This window comes from Patagioenas fasciata, chromosome 19 (assembly GCF_037038585.1).
Source record: "Patagioenas fasciata isolate bPatFas1 chromosome 19, bPatFas1.hap1, whole genome shotgun sequence".
In the NCBI taxonomy this organism is placed as follows: Eukaryota; Metazoa; Chordata; class Aves; order Columbiformes; family Columbidae; genus Patagioenas; species Patagioenas fasciata.
Genome location: NC_092538.1, coordinates 1993983 through 2013220, shown reverse-complemented (window position 1 = coordinate 2013220; position 19238 = coordinate 1993983). Strand labels below are relative to the sequence as shown.

Here is a 19238-nt window from a genome sequence, read left to right as displayed (position 1 = left end):
AAGCTCTGGGTGGTAGGACGTCTTCAGGTCATTTTATTCTACCAGTGCTAGAAAAAGTTTTCTTTCCAGCAAGAGGTGATTCTTGCTCTTTATCATGGAAATGTGCAACGCTAAAAATAATGTTTCCACAATTCCCTGGCTGGCTGCCTTTCCGCATGAAGCCCTCTTTGTCCAAATGGGGTCGCCGTATGTGATCTGCATCACCTTGTGCATGAGGTGAAGGATTTCCCAGTGCCTTGATCAGGCCCTGCTTCTCCACCGCCCTTTGGTCTGCTTGGAGCCCAGGGCCCCTTGTTGGCACAGACTCTCCAGCTTGGACTTGCTTTCTCTTCCTGAACAATTTAAACGTGGTATTTGGGGTACATCTGCTTTTGGGAAGAGCCATGGCGTGTCCTGGGTCAAATAAGTGCTGGGCTCATGATGGGTCATGCAGAAGTGGGCTGTGTTGGTTGATATGTGCGACGTTCCCCATCGGAGCCCTCTGCTCCAGCAGAGCTGTTCCTGCCCCTGCTGAAGGAGACTGGCTAACCGGACAGGCCAGGGGACACGTCCAAGGAAGGTCCTGAGGTAGGCTTGTGGTGTGTATGGTCATGCTGTTCTGCAGAGCAGTGTCTGGTGTGGGCTGGGATGGCTGGTGACCCTCTAGAGCTCTGCCTCCTGCTCTGGGCTTTGGAGAGGTCCAAAACTTTTTATTTTAATTTTTATAACTCAGTTGGATTCAGCTGGCATTGCGTTCAGTTTTCTAGAACAAGGTCAGATAAACAAGTGCTGTTCCTAGACCAGAGAGAAAGCAGCGTGGGCTGGGGTGCTGAGGGTGGTGGAGAGTATGGCCGGGTTGCAGGAGGAAGCTCTCCTGATGGTGGTTCAGATGCAACCTCCCAAAGGAGTGGAGGATTGACATGGAAGGATAGGTCAAATGCTTTAGTGTACAGCTGGGGTGATAGGAATAAAGTTACCAAGGCATGTGAACCTCATAAAGTTCAACCAGGCGAAGTACAAGGTCCTGCACCTGGGTCAGGGCAATACCCAGTACAGCACAGACTGGGGGAGGATGGATGGATGGATGGATGGATGGATGGATGGATGGATGGATGGACAGATGGACAGCAGCCCTGTGGAGAGGGACGAGAGGATACTGGTGGATGACAGATGGGACATGAACCAGCAATGTGTGCTTGCAGCCCAGAAAGCCAAGCGTCTCCTGGGCTGCATCACCAGCAGCGTGGGCAGCAGGTGGAGGGAGGGGATGCTCCCCCTCTGCTCTGCTCTCCTGGGACCCCCAGAGCACCGAGTCCAGCTCTGGGTCCCCAGCACAAGACGGACACGGACCTGGCAGAGGGGGCCAGAGGAGCCGCTGAAACGGTCCAAGGGCTGGAACAGCTCTGCCCTGGAGAGAGGCTGAGAGAGCTGGGGGGTGCAGCCTGGAGAAGGCTCCAGGAGACCTTGTGGTGGACCCTTAGTACTTAAATGGGGGCTATGGGAAAGATGGAGAGAGTTTTGACCAGGACCTGCAGTGACAGGACAGGGGACAAGAGTTTTAAACTGAACTAGGGTGGAGTTAAGTTGGACATAAGGAAGAAATGTTGCTCGGGCTGCCCAGAGAAGCTGTGGGTGCCCCATCCCTGGGAGTGTTCAAGGTCAGGCTGGACGGGGCTCTGAGCAACCTGGTCTGGTGGGAGATGTCCCTGCCCATGGCAGGGCTTGGACTGGATGGTCTGTGAAGGTCCCTTGCAACCTAAACCACTCTGTAAGTCCATGATTCTAAGATTAAAGCATGAAACAAAAAGAAGTTATTTAGTTGCCCCAGACATCTGTTACAAGACCAGTTAATAAACCAGAGAATTGCAGTTCCTCGTTTGTGATCCCAAATTCAGCCTAGTTTGTGTCACTCAGACCTAGAAGAAGGTTTTGCTTTGCTGGAGTGTGGAATGTCCTTGTCACAGCCTGGGGAGGCACCTCCCGCGCAGCAGCGCTGCTCGCGTTCAGGTCTCGGCGCTGGGGTGACCGGCATCAGCACCACAGCCTTGAGCCTGGGAGAAATGAGAGGCAGAGCTCTGTGTCGTGCAGACGTGCTGTGCTCATGCTGAAGAGCCTCATCCCCTTTTTGTCTCAGCAGATAAACGGAACTGAGGACAAGGTGAAAAGTGAGCAGCTTTGGTATAAATGATCATGACTTGCTCCTTTGTATCTTGTGTGCACAGAACAAATTTAAAACACTATATTCTCAGTGCGTCCTTTTGTATTTCTTGCCTGTTTTCTGTAACTCCTACTTTTGGAGTTTTACTTGCCATTGATTTACATCTATCTCTGCTTTCCCGTACATGGTGGGCAGGAGGAGAACAGTTCACACTCCCTCCCAGTGGCACAGACACTGGAGCTGGGAGCCGCAGGGAGCTGGAAAGTCCAGCAAGCGCCAGCCCAAAGGATGAGCTGAGTGTTTTTGTGGTATACTTGAAGAAGAGCAGAAACCTTTTGGCTGTTTTGGTAAATTAATAAAGGAAAATGGGAGAATAATGTATAATAGAAGGGAGAGAAACATATGGGAAACACTTTCTTTGAGTGTCTGAGGAAACATGTGATGTATCTTTTGATGATTAAATTCTTACATTCCAACAGTAATTCAGGTTGTTACTGAACAGTTGGTACCAAAACCAGACACTGCTGGATCCAGTCTACCTGAAGGTATCGACGGGGAAGTTTTCCAAGAGCTGAGTAAGAGGGTGCCTCTGCCATTAGTGTTGATTTCCAATAAGTATCCACATACCTGATGGGCTCTAGGAGCTCAGCAGGTAGCACAGAGTCAATTTTTAAAGGAAGAGAGAGGGAATGAGCTGAGTAATTATTGACTGATAAACCCGACCTTGCTTCTGGGCAAAATAATGGAGTATTTGAAGTGGAATTCGATCAAGAGAATTAAAGGAGGCTAAGACAATTAATGTGGTTCAATGTTGTAAAAATAGACCTGAGCAGCTTTACTTGGTGTCTCTGCCTGTGGGAGGGCTGGGCTGGCTGTGCTCCCCGCCAGCCCCGGCACCGCTGTCCCGCTGTGCTCTGCGCCCAGCCTGGAGCTGCCGGGGCTGGCGTGTGGACCTGGGGGGATGGCAGCGGCACTCATACAGATCGTGATGGTGTTTAGTGCCACCCTGGAGCAAGTCGGGGTGCATGGAGAGTCTTGGAGGAGAGCCACGGGGAGCATGGGGTGCTGGAAAGAAAGCGGGAGTAGGCCATGGAAAGGGAACACGCAGTTTGCTCATCAGCCAGCTCATTGCTTCCAGAGAGCTGGGTGCCCTGAGACCTTGCAGGTGATGCTGTAAAACAGCCAGGGATGGATGTCTTTGAACATGAGCCAGCAGTGTGCCCTGCAACCCAGTGGGCCACCCGTGTCCTGGTGCACCCAGCACAGCACGGCCAGCCGGGCAGGGAGGGATTGTCCCGCTCTGCTCTGCGCTGGGGCGGCCTCACCTGCAGCATCCACTGCGTGCAGGGCTGGGGACACAGGAGAAAAGGAGACAAAGCTACTGCAGAGTGTCCAGAGGAGGCTGCGAAGCTGGTGAAGGTTTGGAGGGGAAGCCGGATGAGCAGCGGCTGAAGTCCCTGGGTTTGCTCAGCTGGAGCAGAGCAGACTGAGGGCAGAGCTCATGGGCTGCAGGTCCCTCAGCAGAAGCAGGAGGGGCAGGGTGAGCTCTTCTCTGTGACAGTGACAGAGCCCAGGGAACGGCAGAAGATGTGCCAGGGAGGGTCAGTGGGACATGAGGAAAAGGTTCTGCACCCAGAGGTGCTGGACACTGAACAGGCTCCCAGGGAGGTGTCACGGCCCAACCTGACAGTGTTCAAGAAGAGACTGGACACCGTCCTCAGACACACGGGGTGAGCTGTGGGGTGTCCTGTGCAGGGACAGGAGTTGGACTCAGTCCTTGTCGGTCCTTTCCAGCTCAGGACATTCTATGAGTCTGTGTAATAGAAACATCAATTAAACATCTCACCTGCTTCCTTTTTTAGACACTTAAAAAGTCAAAAGCTACTTTTGTGGATCACCTCCAAACACAGCCACATGGTACAGATGAGGAGTTTTAGGGAGCGCCCTTAGTCCCAGAGGAACCATTAGAGCTTTTCAGACCCTTCCATGCATCTTCTCTGTTCTGCTCCCATGTGAAAGCCTTGTGACATTTTGCACTGATATTGAATACCAGCAGCATCTCTCCTTGCTGCATCGTGAGCCGGATTCATCCCCCCTGGCACACCGGAAGTTAAAACTCCCAGGGCTGCTGGCCCCTCACGGCGGTCCCGGACGTCTCCCGTGCCCTCGCTCCTGGCAAAGGCAGATGGTCGGCTCTGCTGTGTCCTATTTCTGCTCAGCAAGCAGCTGGAGCTCCTTGTGTTGCTTCTGCGTGGAAGGGACAATCCCGGCTCTGCTCAGTTCTGCACAGCTCTCTCCTGCCCGCTGCTCTGTGTGCGCCCCCTTTCTGTCATACCTTCTGCAATGGGGTATATTGATCAGAGTGGAAAAAAGCTCTAGAAGTTTAGGAAGGGGTTAACTCTGTGTCTTGCAAACCGAATGTCTGATTTTTAATTCTTCTTTTACTTAGCTTGTATAACTAAGTTGTGATGTCAGAGTGAGCTCTGTTTCCAAGAAGGAACATCAACCTATGGGAGCTGAAGGACAAGTGGGACTTAGCTGGAAAGTCCCTCTCCACAGGGCTGCTCTCCATCCCTCCCTCCCTCCCCCGGTCTGTGCTGGTACTGGGGTTGCTCTGGCCCAGGTGCACTTGGCCTGGTTGAACCTCATGAGGTCCATAGGGAGCCACTCCCCCAGGCTGTCCATGTCCCACTGAACGTCTGCCCTTCCCTCCAGTGTGTCAATGGCACCACTCAGCTCAGTGTCACCCGCAAACTTGCTGAGGGTACCCTTGATCCCACTGTCTGTGTCATTGATGAAGATGTTAAATAGTATTGGTCCCAGTATGAACACCACTCATTATAGGTTTCCACTTGGACACTGAGCCACTGACTACAGTGATCTGGATGTGGCCATCCAGCCAATTCCTTATCCATCTGTAGTCCACCCATCAAACACGTATTTCTCCAAATAAGAGGCAAGAAACTTGCGGGGCACCATGTCAAAGGCCTTACAGAAGTCCAGATTGACGACATCTGTAGCTCTTCCTTTGTCCACTAACGCAGTCACTCCATCACAGAAGACCACCGGCTTTGTCAGGCATGATTTGCCCTTGGTAAAGCCGTGCTGGCCGTCCCTCATCACCTCCGTGTCACCCGTGTGTTTCAACATGTCTTCCAGGAGGATCCCCCCCATGATCTACTGGGCATGGATTGACTGGTCAGTGGTTCCCAGCCCGGGGCTGCCTCAGCCTTTCTAGCCAATCTCCTCCCTGTTGTTTTTTAAAACAGGTTTCATTTTTTTTTACTTTAAGTCTGTGAAACACTGTGGAAAATGTTTCAACCAACTCCACAGATCCCCAGGAAGGATCCTTTATGGTTTGCTCCCACAGACCCGATAGCTCGTGGGGCTGCCAGCTCTGTGCTTACTCTTTTTATACGCCTTTAAAAAATACCCTACATTTCATAAATGTAAGTGCCAAAATAAACAGGCACATCAATCGTAAGCTGTGAGAGACGGAGGAAAAGTTTTAAGGCAAGAAAGGTTAATTATTTTAGATTTCCTTGGAGGAACTGTGGTCAGGATCTTTAATTTTTTGTTGGAAATGCTATGTCTTTCCCCAAAAGATCTTTTTGTCCAGCTCTGTCAGGGAACTCAGTTACAAATTAGTTTGAAGTGGTACTTTACTTTTCCTGATGACGTTGGTTGTTGTCAGTAAAGAACTGCAGGTCACAAAGAGGGGAAGGTTTATTAATCTGAGTAATGAGTGAGGAGGCATGGCGTCACCGCAGTCACCGCGCTCAGGTGTGCCGTGGCGGGCAGGTGTCCATCGCCCTGCTTAACTGGGAGGGGGGAGCTTCCCGCCTGCCGCTGCCCTTGTGCCCACGGCCGGGCGCTTCAGAGGCTTTTCCTCCCTCATTGGCAGTGGCGAACGTCCATGCTGAGCGCTGGGCTGCGGACAGAAGGGTGTCCCCCGCCACAAGGAGCATCCTGCCTGGCAGCTCTGTGTGTTCCTTGTGCTGTTCGTCCCCTTCCCTGAGGTGTGGGGCATGCTTTGGGAGCTCAGGGAGCTGTAGGGAAGGGGAGCATGAAGGAACTGTGTTTTCCTCTTTTCCAAGCAGCTGAGGCTGGACTGGAGCTCAGTGGTGTTCCCAGCCTGGGCCGGGCCTTTGCTTTCTGCCAGGCTGGTGCGCCACTTGCTGTTGGTAGGAGGAAAAAGAGCTCCCACTGCTGCCTGCACCCCTGCCTGCACCTCTGCGCGCACCCCTGTCTGTGCTCCTGCCTGCACCTCTGCCCACACCCCTGTCTGTGCTCCTGCCTGCACCTCTGCCTGCACCTGTGCCTGCACCCCTGTCTGTGCTCCTGCCTGCACCTCTGCCTGCACCTCTGCCCACACCCCTGTCTGTGCTCCTGCCTGCACCCCTGCCTGCACCTCTGCCCACACCCCTGTCTGTGCTCCTGCCTGCACCCCTGCCTGCACCTGTGCCCGCACCCCTGTCTGTGCTCCTGCCTGCACCTCTGCCTGCACCTCTGCCCACACCCCTGTCTGTGCTCCTGCCTGCACCCCTGCCTGCACCTCTGCCCACACCCCTGTCTGTGCTCCTGCCTGCACCTCTGCCTGCACCTGTGCCCGCACCCCTGTCTGTGCTCCTGCCTGCACCTCTGCCTGCACCCCTCTCTGTGCTCCTGCCTGCACCTCTGCCCGCACCCCTGTCTGTACCCCTGCCTGCACCTCTGCCCACACCCCTGTCTGTGCTCCTGCCTGCACCTCTGCCTGCACCTCTGCCCGCACCCCTGTCTGTGCTCCTGCCTGCACCTCTGCCCGCACCCCTGTCTGTGCTCCTGCCTGCACTCCTGCCTGCACCCTTGCCTGCACCCCTGCCCGCGCTCCTGCCTGCACCCCTACCTGCACTCCTGCCTGCACTCCTGCCTGCACCCTTGCCTGCAGCCCTGCCTGCACCGCCACGTGCACTCCTGCCTGCATTCCTGCCTGCAGCCCTGCCTGCGCTCCTGCTTGCACCCCTGCCTGCGCTCCTGCCTGCGCTCCTTCCTGCCTGCACCCCTGCCTGCACTCCTGCCTTCACTCCTGCCCGCACCCCTGCCTGCACTCCAGGGGAGGTCATGGGGCCCTGGGGCTTCCCCAGGGGTGTAAGGATCAACCCAACCAAAGCCTCCTGGTCCCTCCCAGCGGGGACTGGGGTCACAGCCCATGGTGCTGGTGGCCATGGGGACATCCCCACTCCCTGGCCGTGCTCAGTGCCAGCAGGAGCAGAGCAGATGTCCCGGGTTGGCTGTGGGAGGGGGGGGATCCTGACCTGTCCTCTTAAACATCGTGTCCTGTCCCTTAGCGCTGTTCTGCTCGTTGAGGTAACCCCGGCCATAGCGGCAGTGATGTTGTGGTGCTTCAGCTTCCTGTTGCTGGATGTTACTCACCGTGAACAGTTAAATAGATTTGAGTGAGTCACTTAAACAGACGCCATGGATGTGAAAATAATTGTCTGGCAAGCCTGTGCCTGCCAGGTCGCCGAGTAATCCTCACACGTCCTGTGACTCAAAGCCAGCCAGAAGGAGTGTTTTCTCCCTGCTGCTCAGTTGGAAGCATTTTGCAGGAAGGCAGCCTTGCTCCACGTCTCGTGTCCCCTCCATCCGTCCGCGTGGTCCTGTCCCCTTCCTCAGCGGCCAGCACAGGGGGATGCTCACCCACACTCACCGCTTGCCCTGTGTGTCCGCAGTGACCTCTCTGCAGCGTATCCCTCAGCCCAAACTGACAGGGAGAAGGGAGAGTACATAGCAGTGAGTTACATGAAATTGTTTCATAGGACTGAAGGTGGGTATGGCCTCCAAGGCCCCTGCTCTAGTACCTTCCAGCAGGTCCATTAGGTCAAGTTGCTCAGGCCTTCACTCAGCCACATGTTGAATATCCTTAAGGACTGGACATCACACAGGCTCTCTGGGTCCAGAATTTTACCATCTTCATGATGATGATTTTTTTTTTTCCCAATATCTAATTGGAATTTTGCTTGTCCCAGCTTGGTCTGTCACTGCTTGTCCTGTTTCTGTGCACCTCCAAGTTTCAGCAAGAACCTGAAGGTCACCTCCAAGGACCAGCAGTCAGTGTGGCTCCAGCTTCTCTCCACCATCCTGCTGGGTAGTCCTAGGCAGCAGTAGGAACGCACTTTGCTTTCCCCTTTCCAGGTGAACAAACCCAGCTCTCAGCCTGTGCTGTGTTCGTGGCAGCCTGTTGTCCCTCAGTACTGCTGGCTCTGTGTGTCCCCGTCAGCTGGGGAGTTCCTCAGCCCAGGGTGGTTTGTTTCTTTATTAATCATAGAATCACAGAATCATTTTGATTGGAAAAGAACCTCAAGATCATGGAGTCCAACCATTAACCCACCCCTGGCACTGCCCCATGTCCTCAGAACCTCATGTCCGTCTGTCCAACCCTCCAGGGCTGGTGACTCCAGCACTGCCCTGGGCAGCCTGTTCCAATGCCCCACAGCCCTTTGGGGAAGAAATTGTTCCCCACATCCAACCTCAACCTCCCCTGGCGCAACTTGAGGCCGTTTCCTCTGCTCCTGGCGCTTGTTCCTGGGGAGCAGAGCCCGACCCCCCTGGCTCCAAGCTCCTTTCAGGCAGTTCAGAGATCAGAAGGTCTCCCCTCAGCTCCTGTTCTCCAGCTGAACCCCCCAGGTCCCTCAGCCGCTCCCATCACACTTGTGCTCCAGCCCCTCACCAGCTCCGTTCCCTTCTCTCAACTCGCTCCAGCACCTCAAGGCCTTTCTTGGCATGAGGGGCCCAAAGCTGCCCCCAGGATTTGAGATATGAATACAAGTTAAATACAAGTTCTTTCAAGAATGGGGAAAAGACAAATAATTGGTCACTTAAATGAGAACTCTAACTGAAATGTCCTCTTCCTTTCCCTTTATTTGTGCTTACTCTCTAGTAAATACATAATTGTACCACTTCCCCCGGTGAGGCCGCTGTGTTTGCTTGCTCAGAAATACCTGTGGCCTGGGGTGAAAGTATTCGCAGACATGTTCATTTTCTCCTTTTCCCAGTAGTGCTGAAGCTCTCAGCTTTGAGTCAGAAACGTGTACAACTGTCGATAGGATGTGACCTTCCCCCAGCACATTCCCATCATCATGATTTTCTAATTATGCCTGTGACTGCCAGCTGGGAGCATACAGCATCAGAGCTACCGTGGCCATTAAAATGACTAAGTTAATGCGCCTAGAGTCTATTAAACAAAGTTTTATTTAATTAAGTAAGTCTTGATCTCATCAAAATCAAGAGGGAGCGTTAGGGTGGCAGCATTTCTGAGAAATCATATTTGAATGGCAAGTGTTTTTTACTTCCTTTAGTATCTGGATCTTGAGATATTGCAACGTGCTGGTCTCCCTGCTGCATTTTGGTGTTGGCCGGTCCCACGTTTGGGGCACATTTACATCCTTAGCAAGCCAGCTGGGCCACCACAAGCCCATGGGTGGCATCTTGTACCACCCAGCCTTTTTGCAGCTATGCAGCATGAAGGGCTGCCCAGGCAGAGCAGAGCTGGGAACAAAGGCTGTGCCCCCCACTCCAGCCTTGCTGATGTGCTCAGGGGGGTCTGGCAGTTTCTGAAGCGCAGGGTGGCAAGGGGCACACCTGCACATCCCAGCTCCTTCAGGGACACTCTGGTTTCTGAGAGAGGAACCAGGCTCACAGAGTGGTTTGAGTTGCAGGGGACCTTCACAGATCATCTACTTCCAACGCCCCTGCCATGGGCAGGGACATCTCCCACCAGACCAGGTTGCTCAGAGCCCCGTCCAGCCTGACCTTGAACACTTCCAGGATGGGGCACCCACAGCTTCTCTGGGCAGTCCGAGCAACATTTCTTCCTTATGTCCAACTTAACTCCACCCTAGTTCAGTTTAAAACTCTTGTCCCTTGTCCCGTCACTGCAGGCCCTGCTCAAAACTCTCTCCATCTTTCCTATAGCCCCCATTTAAGTACTAAGGGTCCACCACAAGGTCTCCTGGAGCCTTCTCCAGGCTGCACCCCCCAGCTCTCTCAGCCTCTCTCCAGGGCAGAGCTGTTCCAGCCCTTGGACCGTTTCAGCGGCTCCTCTGGCCCCCTCTGCCAGGTCCGTGTCCGTCTTGTGCTGGGGACCCAGAGCTGGACTCGGTGCTCTGGGGGTCCCAGGAGAGCAGAGCAGAGGGGGAGCATCCCCTCCCTCGACCTGCTGCCCACGCTGCTGGTGATGCAGCCCAGGAGACGCTTGGCTTTCTGGGCTGCAAGCACACATTGCCAGTTCATGTCCCATCTGTCACCCACCAGTATCCCCAGTTCTTCTCTGCAGGGCTGATCAAGGAGCTTTGCTCTGATCCAGGTTTACCGAGCACACCTTGTGGCTTGGAGGTGCTTCTGCAATGCTGAGAAATGTCCAACAGGACACGAGTGCCCAGAGATGTCGCAGTGGTTGTGCTGTCAGTGTGGTCAGCTCAGAGCCAGTTCCTGGCATTTGCACTCGGGAGTGAGGGCAGATACAGCACTGCGCCAGGTCCCATCGGTCACACAGGGCTCAGAATTTCTCCAGCTGATGGACTCTCAGGTGTGGTATGTGCTGTAGTTTCCTCCTCTCTCTAGCTAAGTCCATAGTCATGGCAGCCTAGGAGATTCTTGTCACAGCATTCTTGTCCTGGAGCGGTGGCCCTGGGCAGGCTGAGGCTCAGCGACATCCTCCGTGCTCGCAGGGCTCTTCTGGTGGGAGCCACACGCATCGTGCAGGCACATGTGGGATGCCTGTGGGGACTGGGAAGAAGGGACTCACTGTATTTGGTTTTATTTGTGACTCCTGTGGCCCTGCTTGTTGAAACGTGAGAATTGCTTTTCACCCTCCTGCCACTGCTGGGCGGCTCAGAGTCATTCTGGAGAAAAAGGGCTGTGGGGCTGGGGACAGATTCTGCCTGTTTCAGCCCTTACTTTTCTGCCCAAAGCAGCAAATTCAGGCTGGGGGCAGTGAACGCACACACACTGACTGCCAGTGGAGGACACGACCTGGTGTAATGCCCTGGGGAGGGCTGGCTGGTGTTCTCTCCACTACAGGGTTGTATCTCCCTTCCCCTTTCTGCAGGCATGGGGCAGGGTGGGGCTGTGCCCAGCCCCCTGCTTGCCCCACCAGCAGCAGGGTTATTGCCAGGCTCAGGACTGTGAGGAGAGCCCAGTGGGGTGTGTGGGGCTCCCAGTCTGGAGGTGGGAGTGCTCACAGCTCCGGTCCCCACGTGCCATGGAGCTGAGCAGCAGATTTTACCCATGTATCCAGCACATTGTGTTTGCTCTTTTCCTTCTCCCCAGAAACGAAGGAGGAGCTGGAGGAGCTGATGTCTGACATAAAGAAGACAGCGAACAAAGTGCGCTCCAAGCTAAAGAGTGAGTATTTGCCCGCAGTGCTGCTGCGGGGCTCTGCCCACGGGGCCCCTGCCCAGCAGCCCCAGCAGTGGGTTGTGGAGCTCCCGTCCTGGGGTAGGGAGCGTTGCTGCCCTGGGTCTTGCTCCTTGTCCCCACTGCCCAGCACCTCTCACGTGTTCCCTGTGACCCGAAACGCTGTGCCACCCTGGCTGTCACCTCAACTCTGTGCCATCAGCAGCTGGTGTTTGACTCAGGTGGTTTGCTCTGGGTGGGAAAGGGCAGGTGACAAGCACAGTTTGGGCCCGTGTGTCCTCTGGCAGCCTGAGCTGGTGCTGAGAGAGGTCACAGAGCTGGAGGAAGGGACAGCCAGAAGTGGCGTCTGCCGCTGCTTTGCAGGGATCATTCGGGGATAGGAGTCACCTTCCCTCCCCCTGGCACCCTCCAGCTGCTTTTATTTGCCCTTTGGGAATTTGCCCCCTTGAGCCCCACTCCCAGGATGCAGCTAAGGGGATGGGGCTGTGAGCAGGTCCCATGCCACCAGCACTGGCAGATGTTGGGCTCTCCCAGTGGGCCCCAGCTCTGAGCAGACCCACACCGTGGCCAAAGGTTGGATTGCCAGTGCTGAGTGGTTGAAGAGTTGCTGCTGTGGGATTTGCAAGCCCCAAAAAAGACTTGGTTCTTCCCTAGGGAGCCAGGTTGGCATGGTGGTGGGGAAGAAAGGGGCCACTGGGCTTGGGGAAGGTTATCCCATCTCATCAGGATGCCCCATTGTCTTGACGCACCTCCGCCTCGGGCAGTGCAGGGGCAGAGTGTGGCCAACATGACCATCAGTTTCCATCATTGGAAGAGTCAATCAATCTCTTTGACAAGCGGAGAGTGAGAACAACATGACTGTCAGCCCGTTGATGACCAGGGTTGTGCTGGAGCACTTGGAGAAGCCCAAAAGCCCAAGATTGGACCCAGGAGATTGAGGACGGCAGTGAGGACGGCAGCACGTTGAGGCAGGAGGCAGGTCACCTTGGCACAGCTCAGGTTTCCCTGCAGTAATCTTGGACTTCAGCGCGGGATTTGGGTGAGATTGTTGCGGGAACTTGTCCGTGTCTGAAGGGTGAGAGAGGAGCTGGTGCTTCCCCCACAGCAGCAGCGTTCTCCCTAATACCAGGGTTTCGTGGGACCCCCATGGGCATGGAAGACTTAGAGACAGATGGAGCCTTTTGTTGGGTTTGTCACTACTGACGTGGCCCTGTCCCCTGTGTGTGCCAGAAGGAGACTCGTTCCTTGTTGTCCCCTTGCTGCCATCTGTCCTCCTGGCGCATGATCTCAGCTGGACCCAGGAAGGAGAGCTGGGGGCCAGCTTACCCATTTCATAGACCAGGGGATCCCTTCCCATGGACCGTGCTGAGATCCCTGGTGTCCAGCTGGGGACAGGGTTTAGCCTGTGCAAAACAAAGTCCTCTTCCACAGTTGTTATGTGTTTCTTAAGGGGCTTTGAGAGCCTGAAAGACTGAAGAACAGTCTCTGATTCCTGTTTCCTTCATCCAGAAAAGACTCACTGGTATTGTATTTACCTGGAACAATAGATGATTAGTCCTTGTGCTTTGTCTTGAATCACCTCGTGGCCAGCATGATCTATGAAAGAAAACAGTCAGGACTGATCGAAAACACCATCTGCTGACAACGAGTTGACTTCTTTAGAACAGACATTGCTCATGCAGAGGCTAATTCTAATTACCAGCTTCTTGGGAAAATGTGATTTTATTAATTATCCTAAATGCACAATGTTTGCCAATACTCTTCCTTGGGAACAGGGAAGGGTTTATGACAAGTGTGGAGGAAGACCAATTGCTGATGCAGTGTGCGGGGCAGGCAGCAGCCCGTGTGCTCACAGGCAGGGGAATGCACAAAAGGGCCATGGCCGTCTGGCTGTGTGAGACAGGACCTTTCCAATAAGCTCTGGATACAGACGCTTGTTCCAGGACAGAATAGGAGGGAGTGCAGAATTTGTGCTGATGTTCTCCAGCACTTCTCCAGAGCATCCTCTGCTGTTAGGCACCCTCTGCCATCACCATGAAGGGTTCTCCAGGCCCACAGTCTTCTTTACAGCACTGCCACTCTCTACAAGGTCGTACCATGGGACTACCCATGCTAACCAGCACACAGCAGAATCACAGAACAGTCTGGGTTGAAGGGACCTCCCCAGCTCCCCAGTGCCACCCCTGCCATGACAGGGACATCTTCACCAGCTCAGGTTGCTCAGAGCCCCGTCCAGCCTGGCCTGGGATGTCTCCAGGGATGGTTCATCCACCACCTCTCTGCCCAACCTGGGCCAGGCTCTCACCACCCTCAGGGGAAACAATTTCTTCCTCGTGTCCAGCCTGAATCTCCCTGCTTTAGTTTAAACCATCACCCCTTGTCCTGTCACAACAGGCCCTGCTCAGAAGTCTGTCCCCATCTTTCTTATCAGCCCCTTTTAAGTCCGGAAAGGCCCCACTGAGGTCTCCCCGGAGCTTCTCCTCTCCAGCTGAACACCCCAGCTCTCTCAGCCTGTCCTCCCAGCAGAGCTGATCCAGCCTCGCATCATTCCTGTGGCTCCTCTGGCCTCTCCAACACATCCACGCCTTCCTGGGGTCATGAACACTGTGAACTGTGCTACATGGAGGCACTAGATTCGGGAGCCTGGCAAGGAGGGGTTGGGCTGGGAAACAGGCTCAGATCTGCTGAAAGGGAAACAAAACCAGAGATGCCCACAGCGGTGTCGGTGTCCTGCGCTCTGCCCTGTTGCACTGGATGGCGATGAGGAGCCGCCGGGCGGCTCCAGGGAATGGGGAGCTCCTGCTGCAGGAAGAACCTGCCCTGTGCTGGGCTCGTGGGACCTGGTCCAGTGTGGAAGGTGCTGGGGACAGCCGGGCTCAGAGAACTGTGGGACAGCTGCATTGGGAATGGGATCTTCAGCCAAACGTGAGAGATGCCACCAGCTCACACCTGGTGGTCTACATGGAGACAGTATCTGCAGCCTGGGCCAGCCTGCTGATGGGAGCTTTCTTCCAGGCTTTTTAAGTCCCTGAATTTAAGCTTTTGAATTAGCACATCCAGAGCTGGCCTTGAAGAAGAGATTTCCACTGCCTTGTTCTGTGCCAGACCTCCTGCCCTGCAACCCCATGCCCCCTCCCTGCCCAGACCTAGATGGGATGCTGAGCAGGGCAGCTCTCCTCCCTGATGTGATTTATGGACTTTGGGCAAGTGAGAAATTCCTCTCAGCTGCACTGCTGGGCATAATTAAAAGGGCAAATCTCTGCTTTGCTGCAGAGGAGCGTTCAGCAAGATGCTGCATGTTCTTGCCAGCCCGGCAAGTCCTCCGCGGGCAGGGCCGGGCAGCTGGCAGACCTACTATTTTTAGGGTCCCTGGAGACGTCTTGAGCTTTGGTATTTTACAGAGACATTTTAGCTCTGGGTTTTCTCCTCCTCCTACCTAGCAGGGGGAGAACAGCACTCCATTTTGTTTGAATACCGTCAAGTGCAGAGATCAGACCTGAGCGTGACATCTATTTTGTATTGAAGCCTGTGTTTACCAGCCCGGGAGTGATGGGGACTGCCCTTGACAGCACAAAGTCTCAGCTGATGGCCAGGCACTGGGTGCTTTGCCACGATGAAACGGGGCTTTGCTGACAGTCCTGGCGTGATCACGGGCTGGGGGAGCTGGGAGCTGCTCAGTGCCAGGTGCTCCTCGATTTGCAGGCTTCAGCCTTTTACAGCCCTTTTGCCAAACCACCCCTTTTCCTTCTCTAAACAGTGCGAAATAATCTGTGTCCTTCTACCCTGACCAGGTATTGAGCAGAGTATTGAACAAGAGGAAGGACTGAACAGGTCATCTGCTGACCTGCGGATAAGGAAAACTCAGGTGAGTGCCTGCCCTGTGGCACTGGGACCGGGAGGACGGGAAGTGGCTGGAGGCAGCTGAGGGATCCCCGGAGGTGATGGGAGAGAGGGCTGTGCTTTGCTTTAGAGCAAGAAGTTCTGGTGTGCAAATCCTGGGGAAAGTAGTGCAGCACATTTCCAAATGGATCAGCGAAAAAGCCAGCCTGAAAGACCTGTGACACCAGTGCGTGACAAAGGGGCTGCGGGGGGGAGGGCAGCAAGCAGTGGCTTTGTCTGTGTGTCCAAGTCTGGGCATCTGTGTGGACAAACAGGCATGTGGGTTTCTGCACATTTATGTTAACCATCTCATTAAAGGTGATTTTATCTGGAGCAGAAGTCCCCTCTGACGTGCCAGCTTTGAGGGGGGAACATTTGTCTGCAGCATGTTCAGAGACCTGAAGTCTCCCTGTGTTTCTTCAGTGCCTGGAAGGATGGTTGAACAGCCCATCAATGAGACCTCATTTGCTCACCTAAAATTTCCCTTAATCTAAGCAGACGAGTGGTCTTTGGGAGAGCACTGTGCAGCCTGCTGGACAGGTTCTTCCCTGTTAGGTCTGTGATTGCCACTCCACCAGGTGTCAATGTGGCTTCACAGCTCAGGAAGCATTAGACTTTGGAAGGGCTGACACAACTCTTCCTCTTGTTCCTGTGAAACCACCAGTAACTGGCACTTTCCTTTGATGGGCTTCTTAGCAGTGTTATCCAGGGTGGGTGGAGGGACAGGGTCCACCTCCCTCTCCTTTGCCCAGGTGGTCCCCAGGCTGTGTTGTGCTCAGTTGTGATGAACAGTCGTGCTGTTCTCGCTTCAGTGGGGTGAACCATGGTGGGGTGTTGAGGGACATGGAACTTGTCCGTAGGCCCAGCAGCGCACACTGAAAACTGAAATCACTAACTCTGCTTTGAGCCAGAGATTGGGTTGCGTGACCTCCTGAAGTCCATTCCAGCCTGAATTATCCTACAATTCTGAGTAACTCCCCTTCCACCCCTGCAAAGTCAAGAAATAGCTTAGAAACTTTCAATGGAAGAAATGTTCAAGTGTCTTGTAGAAAGGCTTTTCTCTCCTGAGAGCATCTGATTGCAGTGAGAAGGTCTGATTGCTGCAGATGTCCCTGCTGAGCACCACTCGAGTTGTGGCCTGGGCATCTGGAAAGCAAGGGCTGGTCACAACCATCACTCTGATGTCCACAGTGGGTGCAGTGGGAAGACTCTGAGAACACCAACAGTGAGAGCACGGTCAATGGGGTCGTGGCAAGACCAGTGACTTGGCAGAAAGTGCCAGGTTTCCTTGAGGAAGCAGCAGGCAGGACGTGGGAAGGCAGCGCTAGGGCCTGGGGAGAGCTAAGGGAAAGGACATGGAGCTGGGGACAGGGGAGGTGACTGAGCTTCATACACACATCGTACAGCCTGCAGCATCGTCACAGGTTAACTCAGAAGAAGATGATGACCTGAGGTCTCATAAGACAAGGATACCCATGGTCTCCAGCTGCTTTTGAAACTAGGACTTGAATTCCAAAATAATGTGTACTTTATGAAAATAGGACATACTCGTATTGATTTTCTGAAGTCAGAGCTCTGTAATTGTGTTGGACATCCCAGGATAGCAGAGCATGTCGGGATGGAGGCAGCAGAGATCGAGGTCGTGACTCTAGTTGCCTCTGTTGGATCAAGCAGCAGTGCAGATTTGTCTGGATCAGGCGTAGGTGCACAGTGGCACCTTGGCCCCAGCACGCATGCAAGACTTCACGCTGACCGGAGCTGCCATACTCTGCTTGCACCATCCATGGGAGGGTAGGTGGCACCTGACACTGCTCCCACAAAAGTGTCATTAACTCCAGGTTTTAGAGGAAAGTGGATCCGAAAGAGTGAATTTGTGTTAGACTGGCATCTTGTGTTGTGTGACCATGGTGGTTTTTATGGAGTCCATCTGTTGCCAGCTATGGCCTGAGCTCTAAAAGATGAACTAATTCAGTGTGATGAAATGGTGCTTAGAGGAGAAGTGCAATTTTTTATTTTTCAGAAAGTGTACAAAGCAAACAAGTGTTTCGTTTAGAGACGGTACAACTTGGCCATTACTGCTGAGCACTGGGCTGAAAATGTGGGTTAATTCCTGTGAAAAAACATGATGTTTTACAGCTTTGGTTCCTCCATCTTCCAGGAGGAAAGTCAGAGGCTTTATTGCATGAACTGTCATCTGCATTTCCCTTGATGGAGCAGCTCCGTCCAAGGCCTTTCTAGAGAGGTGTTGTGCCTGCTTGGGGCTGGCTTTGTGACACTGCCCCACACCATGGGCGCATCCGTGGGGCCTTCTCAAGCGTGGAGGGTGCCCCAGCTTCTCCCTTCACTGCTGCCTTTGGGGCACCAGGGTGATGCTCTAGCAGATGCCTATGGAGGATGGGTGAACCTGTCCTGCTGTACAAGGGTGACCAGATCCTGATGGCAGAAACAGGCCATCCACAGACAGTTGTGTCCCCTAAGCCATGGCCGACTCCTGGGTGCTGCTGCACTCACCATGGGATCTGGCTTTAGCACTGACCCTCTACAACTACTTGGACTCTAAAGCTTCTAGCTCATGTACAGGCTGAAAGAGCCACTTCTCTGTTGTAAACCAGCGCCCATCAGGCTGTCATGGGTGTCTCGCTGCAGTGGGGATCATGCCCAGGTGACCCCAGATGCCCGCTCAGCCCACAGGTCCACTTGTCTCCAACTTCCCCCATGTAGTTTGGGGTTCTCTGGACTCTGCTCTGCAGCATTCGTTCGCTCAGTCCTTGCTACAGAAGTCTTGTTGAAGTGTTTATGCCTTGGGGGATGGCGCAAGTACTTCTTTGTCCTCTCAGTTTGTCCTGTACAAGTGGTGAGTCTGGGGACCGCTGCTCTTGAGCAGGCGGCGTCCCATGGTTCTTCTCTAGGGGCAGATAAGAAAGATTTAAATAACTTGTATAGGAACATATACATGGAATCAGCAGAGGGGATGGCAGAGGAAGGAATACAAGACTGGTGTGGGTTGATGGCATCTAACCCAAAAAGTCATTGAAATGCCAACATGGATACACACAGCTTCTAAGAAGACTTAGGGTGGAAGACCATTGGGCAGCTTACTCCAAGACAGGAGGTGAGAGGACCTCTGAAGATCTCGTGCAATTTAAACCATTCCCTACTTGTAAATCAGCTGTGCTGCCTAATGACCCCAAGGCAGGACAAGTCAATGGACTGGAAGATGAGTGTTACTGGCAGCTCCTGGTGAGCACAGGAGATGCATCCCAAACCCCTCTGTGGCCACCAGTAACTAAGAGTCACCCAGGAGATGATGGGGGGGACCTATGGGAGATGTCACATACAAATGCTGCTGGCCATGTGTCTTGTGGTGCTTGTGAGTTTGGAGCATGAACAAATGAGTGAATCCAGGAGGTAGTGAAACCAGTCTTATTTTAAATATATTTTTACTTAATAACTTGCACTCCTTTTCAGTGCAGTCTCATGCTGAGCTTTACTAACTCAGTTGCAGCACTCTGGTGCTGAGCTTCTTTGGGTCATGTCTATATTTAAACAGCCTTGCCTGTCCCAGCTTGGCCATGGGCTGTGTGGTGAGAGCCCAGCCAGGCTGGAGACAGCTCCCGGGGGACTCACACTGGGGTGGCCAGGCAAAGCATCTGTGTCACCAGAGGCCATGTTGAGGACACACGTGTAGGATCCAGGGCAGCTGCGGGATGGCTGCGTGACCGGTGCAGCACTACGAGCCTGTCACGGCCATCTCATCATTGCCACTTCTCAGAATCTCTGGGCTGAAGCTTTCTCTTCTGCCCTGCCAGGCAGGGTTGCTGTGTGG

General features: G+C 53.9%; 1 protein-coding gene across 2 annotated transcripts in view; it reads left to right on the top strand.

Moving 5' to 3' along the window:
* STX1A (syntaxin 1A) overlaps window positions 1-19238 on the top strand; it is an 85316-nt gene that overhangs the window by 44916 nt on the left and 21162 nt on the right. For both annotated transcript variants that reach the window (XM_065852782.2, XM_071817078.1), the window contains exons 4-5: window positions 11447-11521; window positions 15325-15398. In XM_065852782.2, the coding sequence (XP_065708854.1) occupies window positions 11447-11521; window positions 15325-15398 (149 nt within the window). The remainder of the gene's footprint in view (window positions 1-11446; window positions 11522-15324; window positions 15399-19238) is intronic.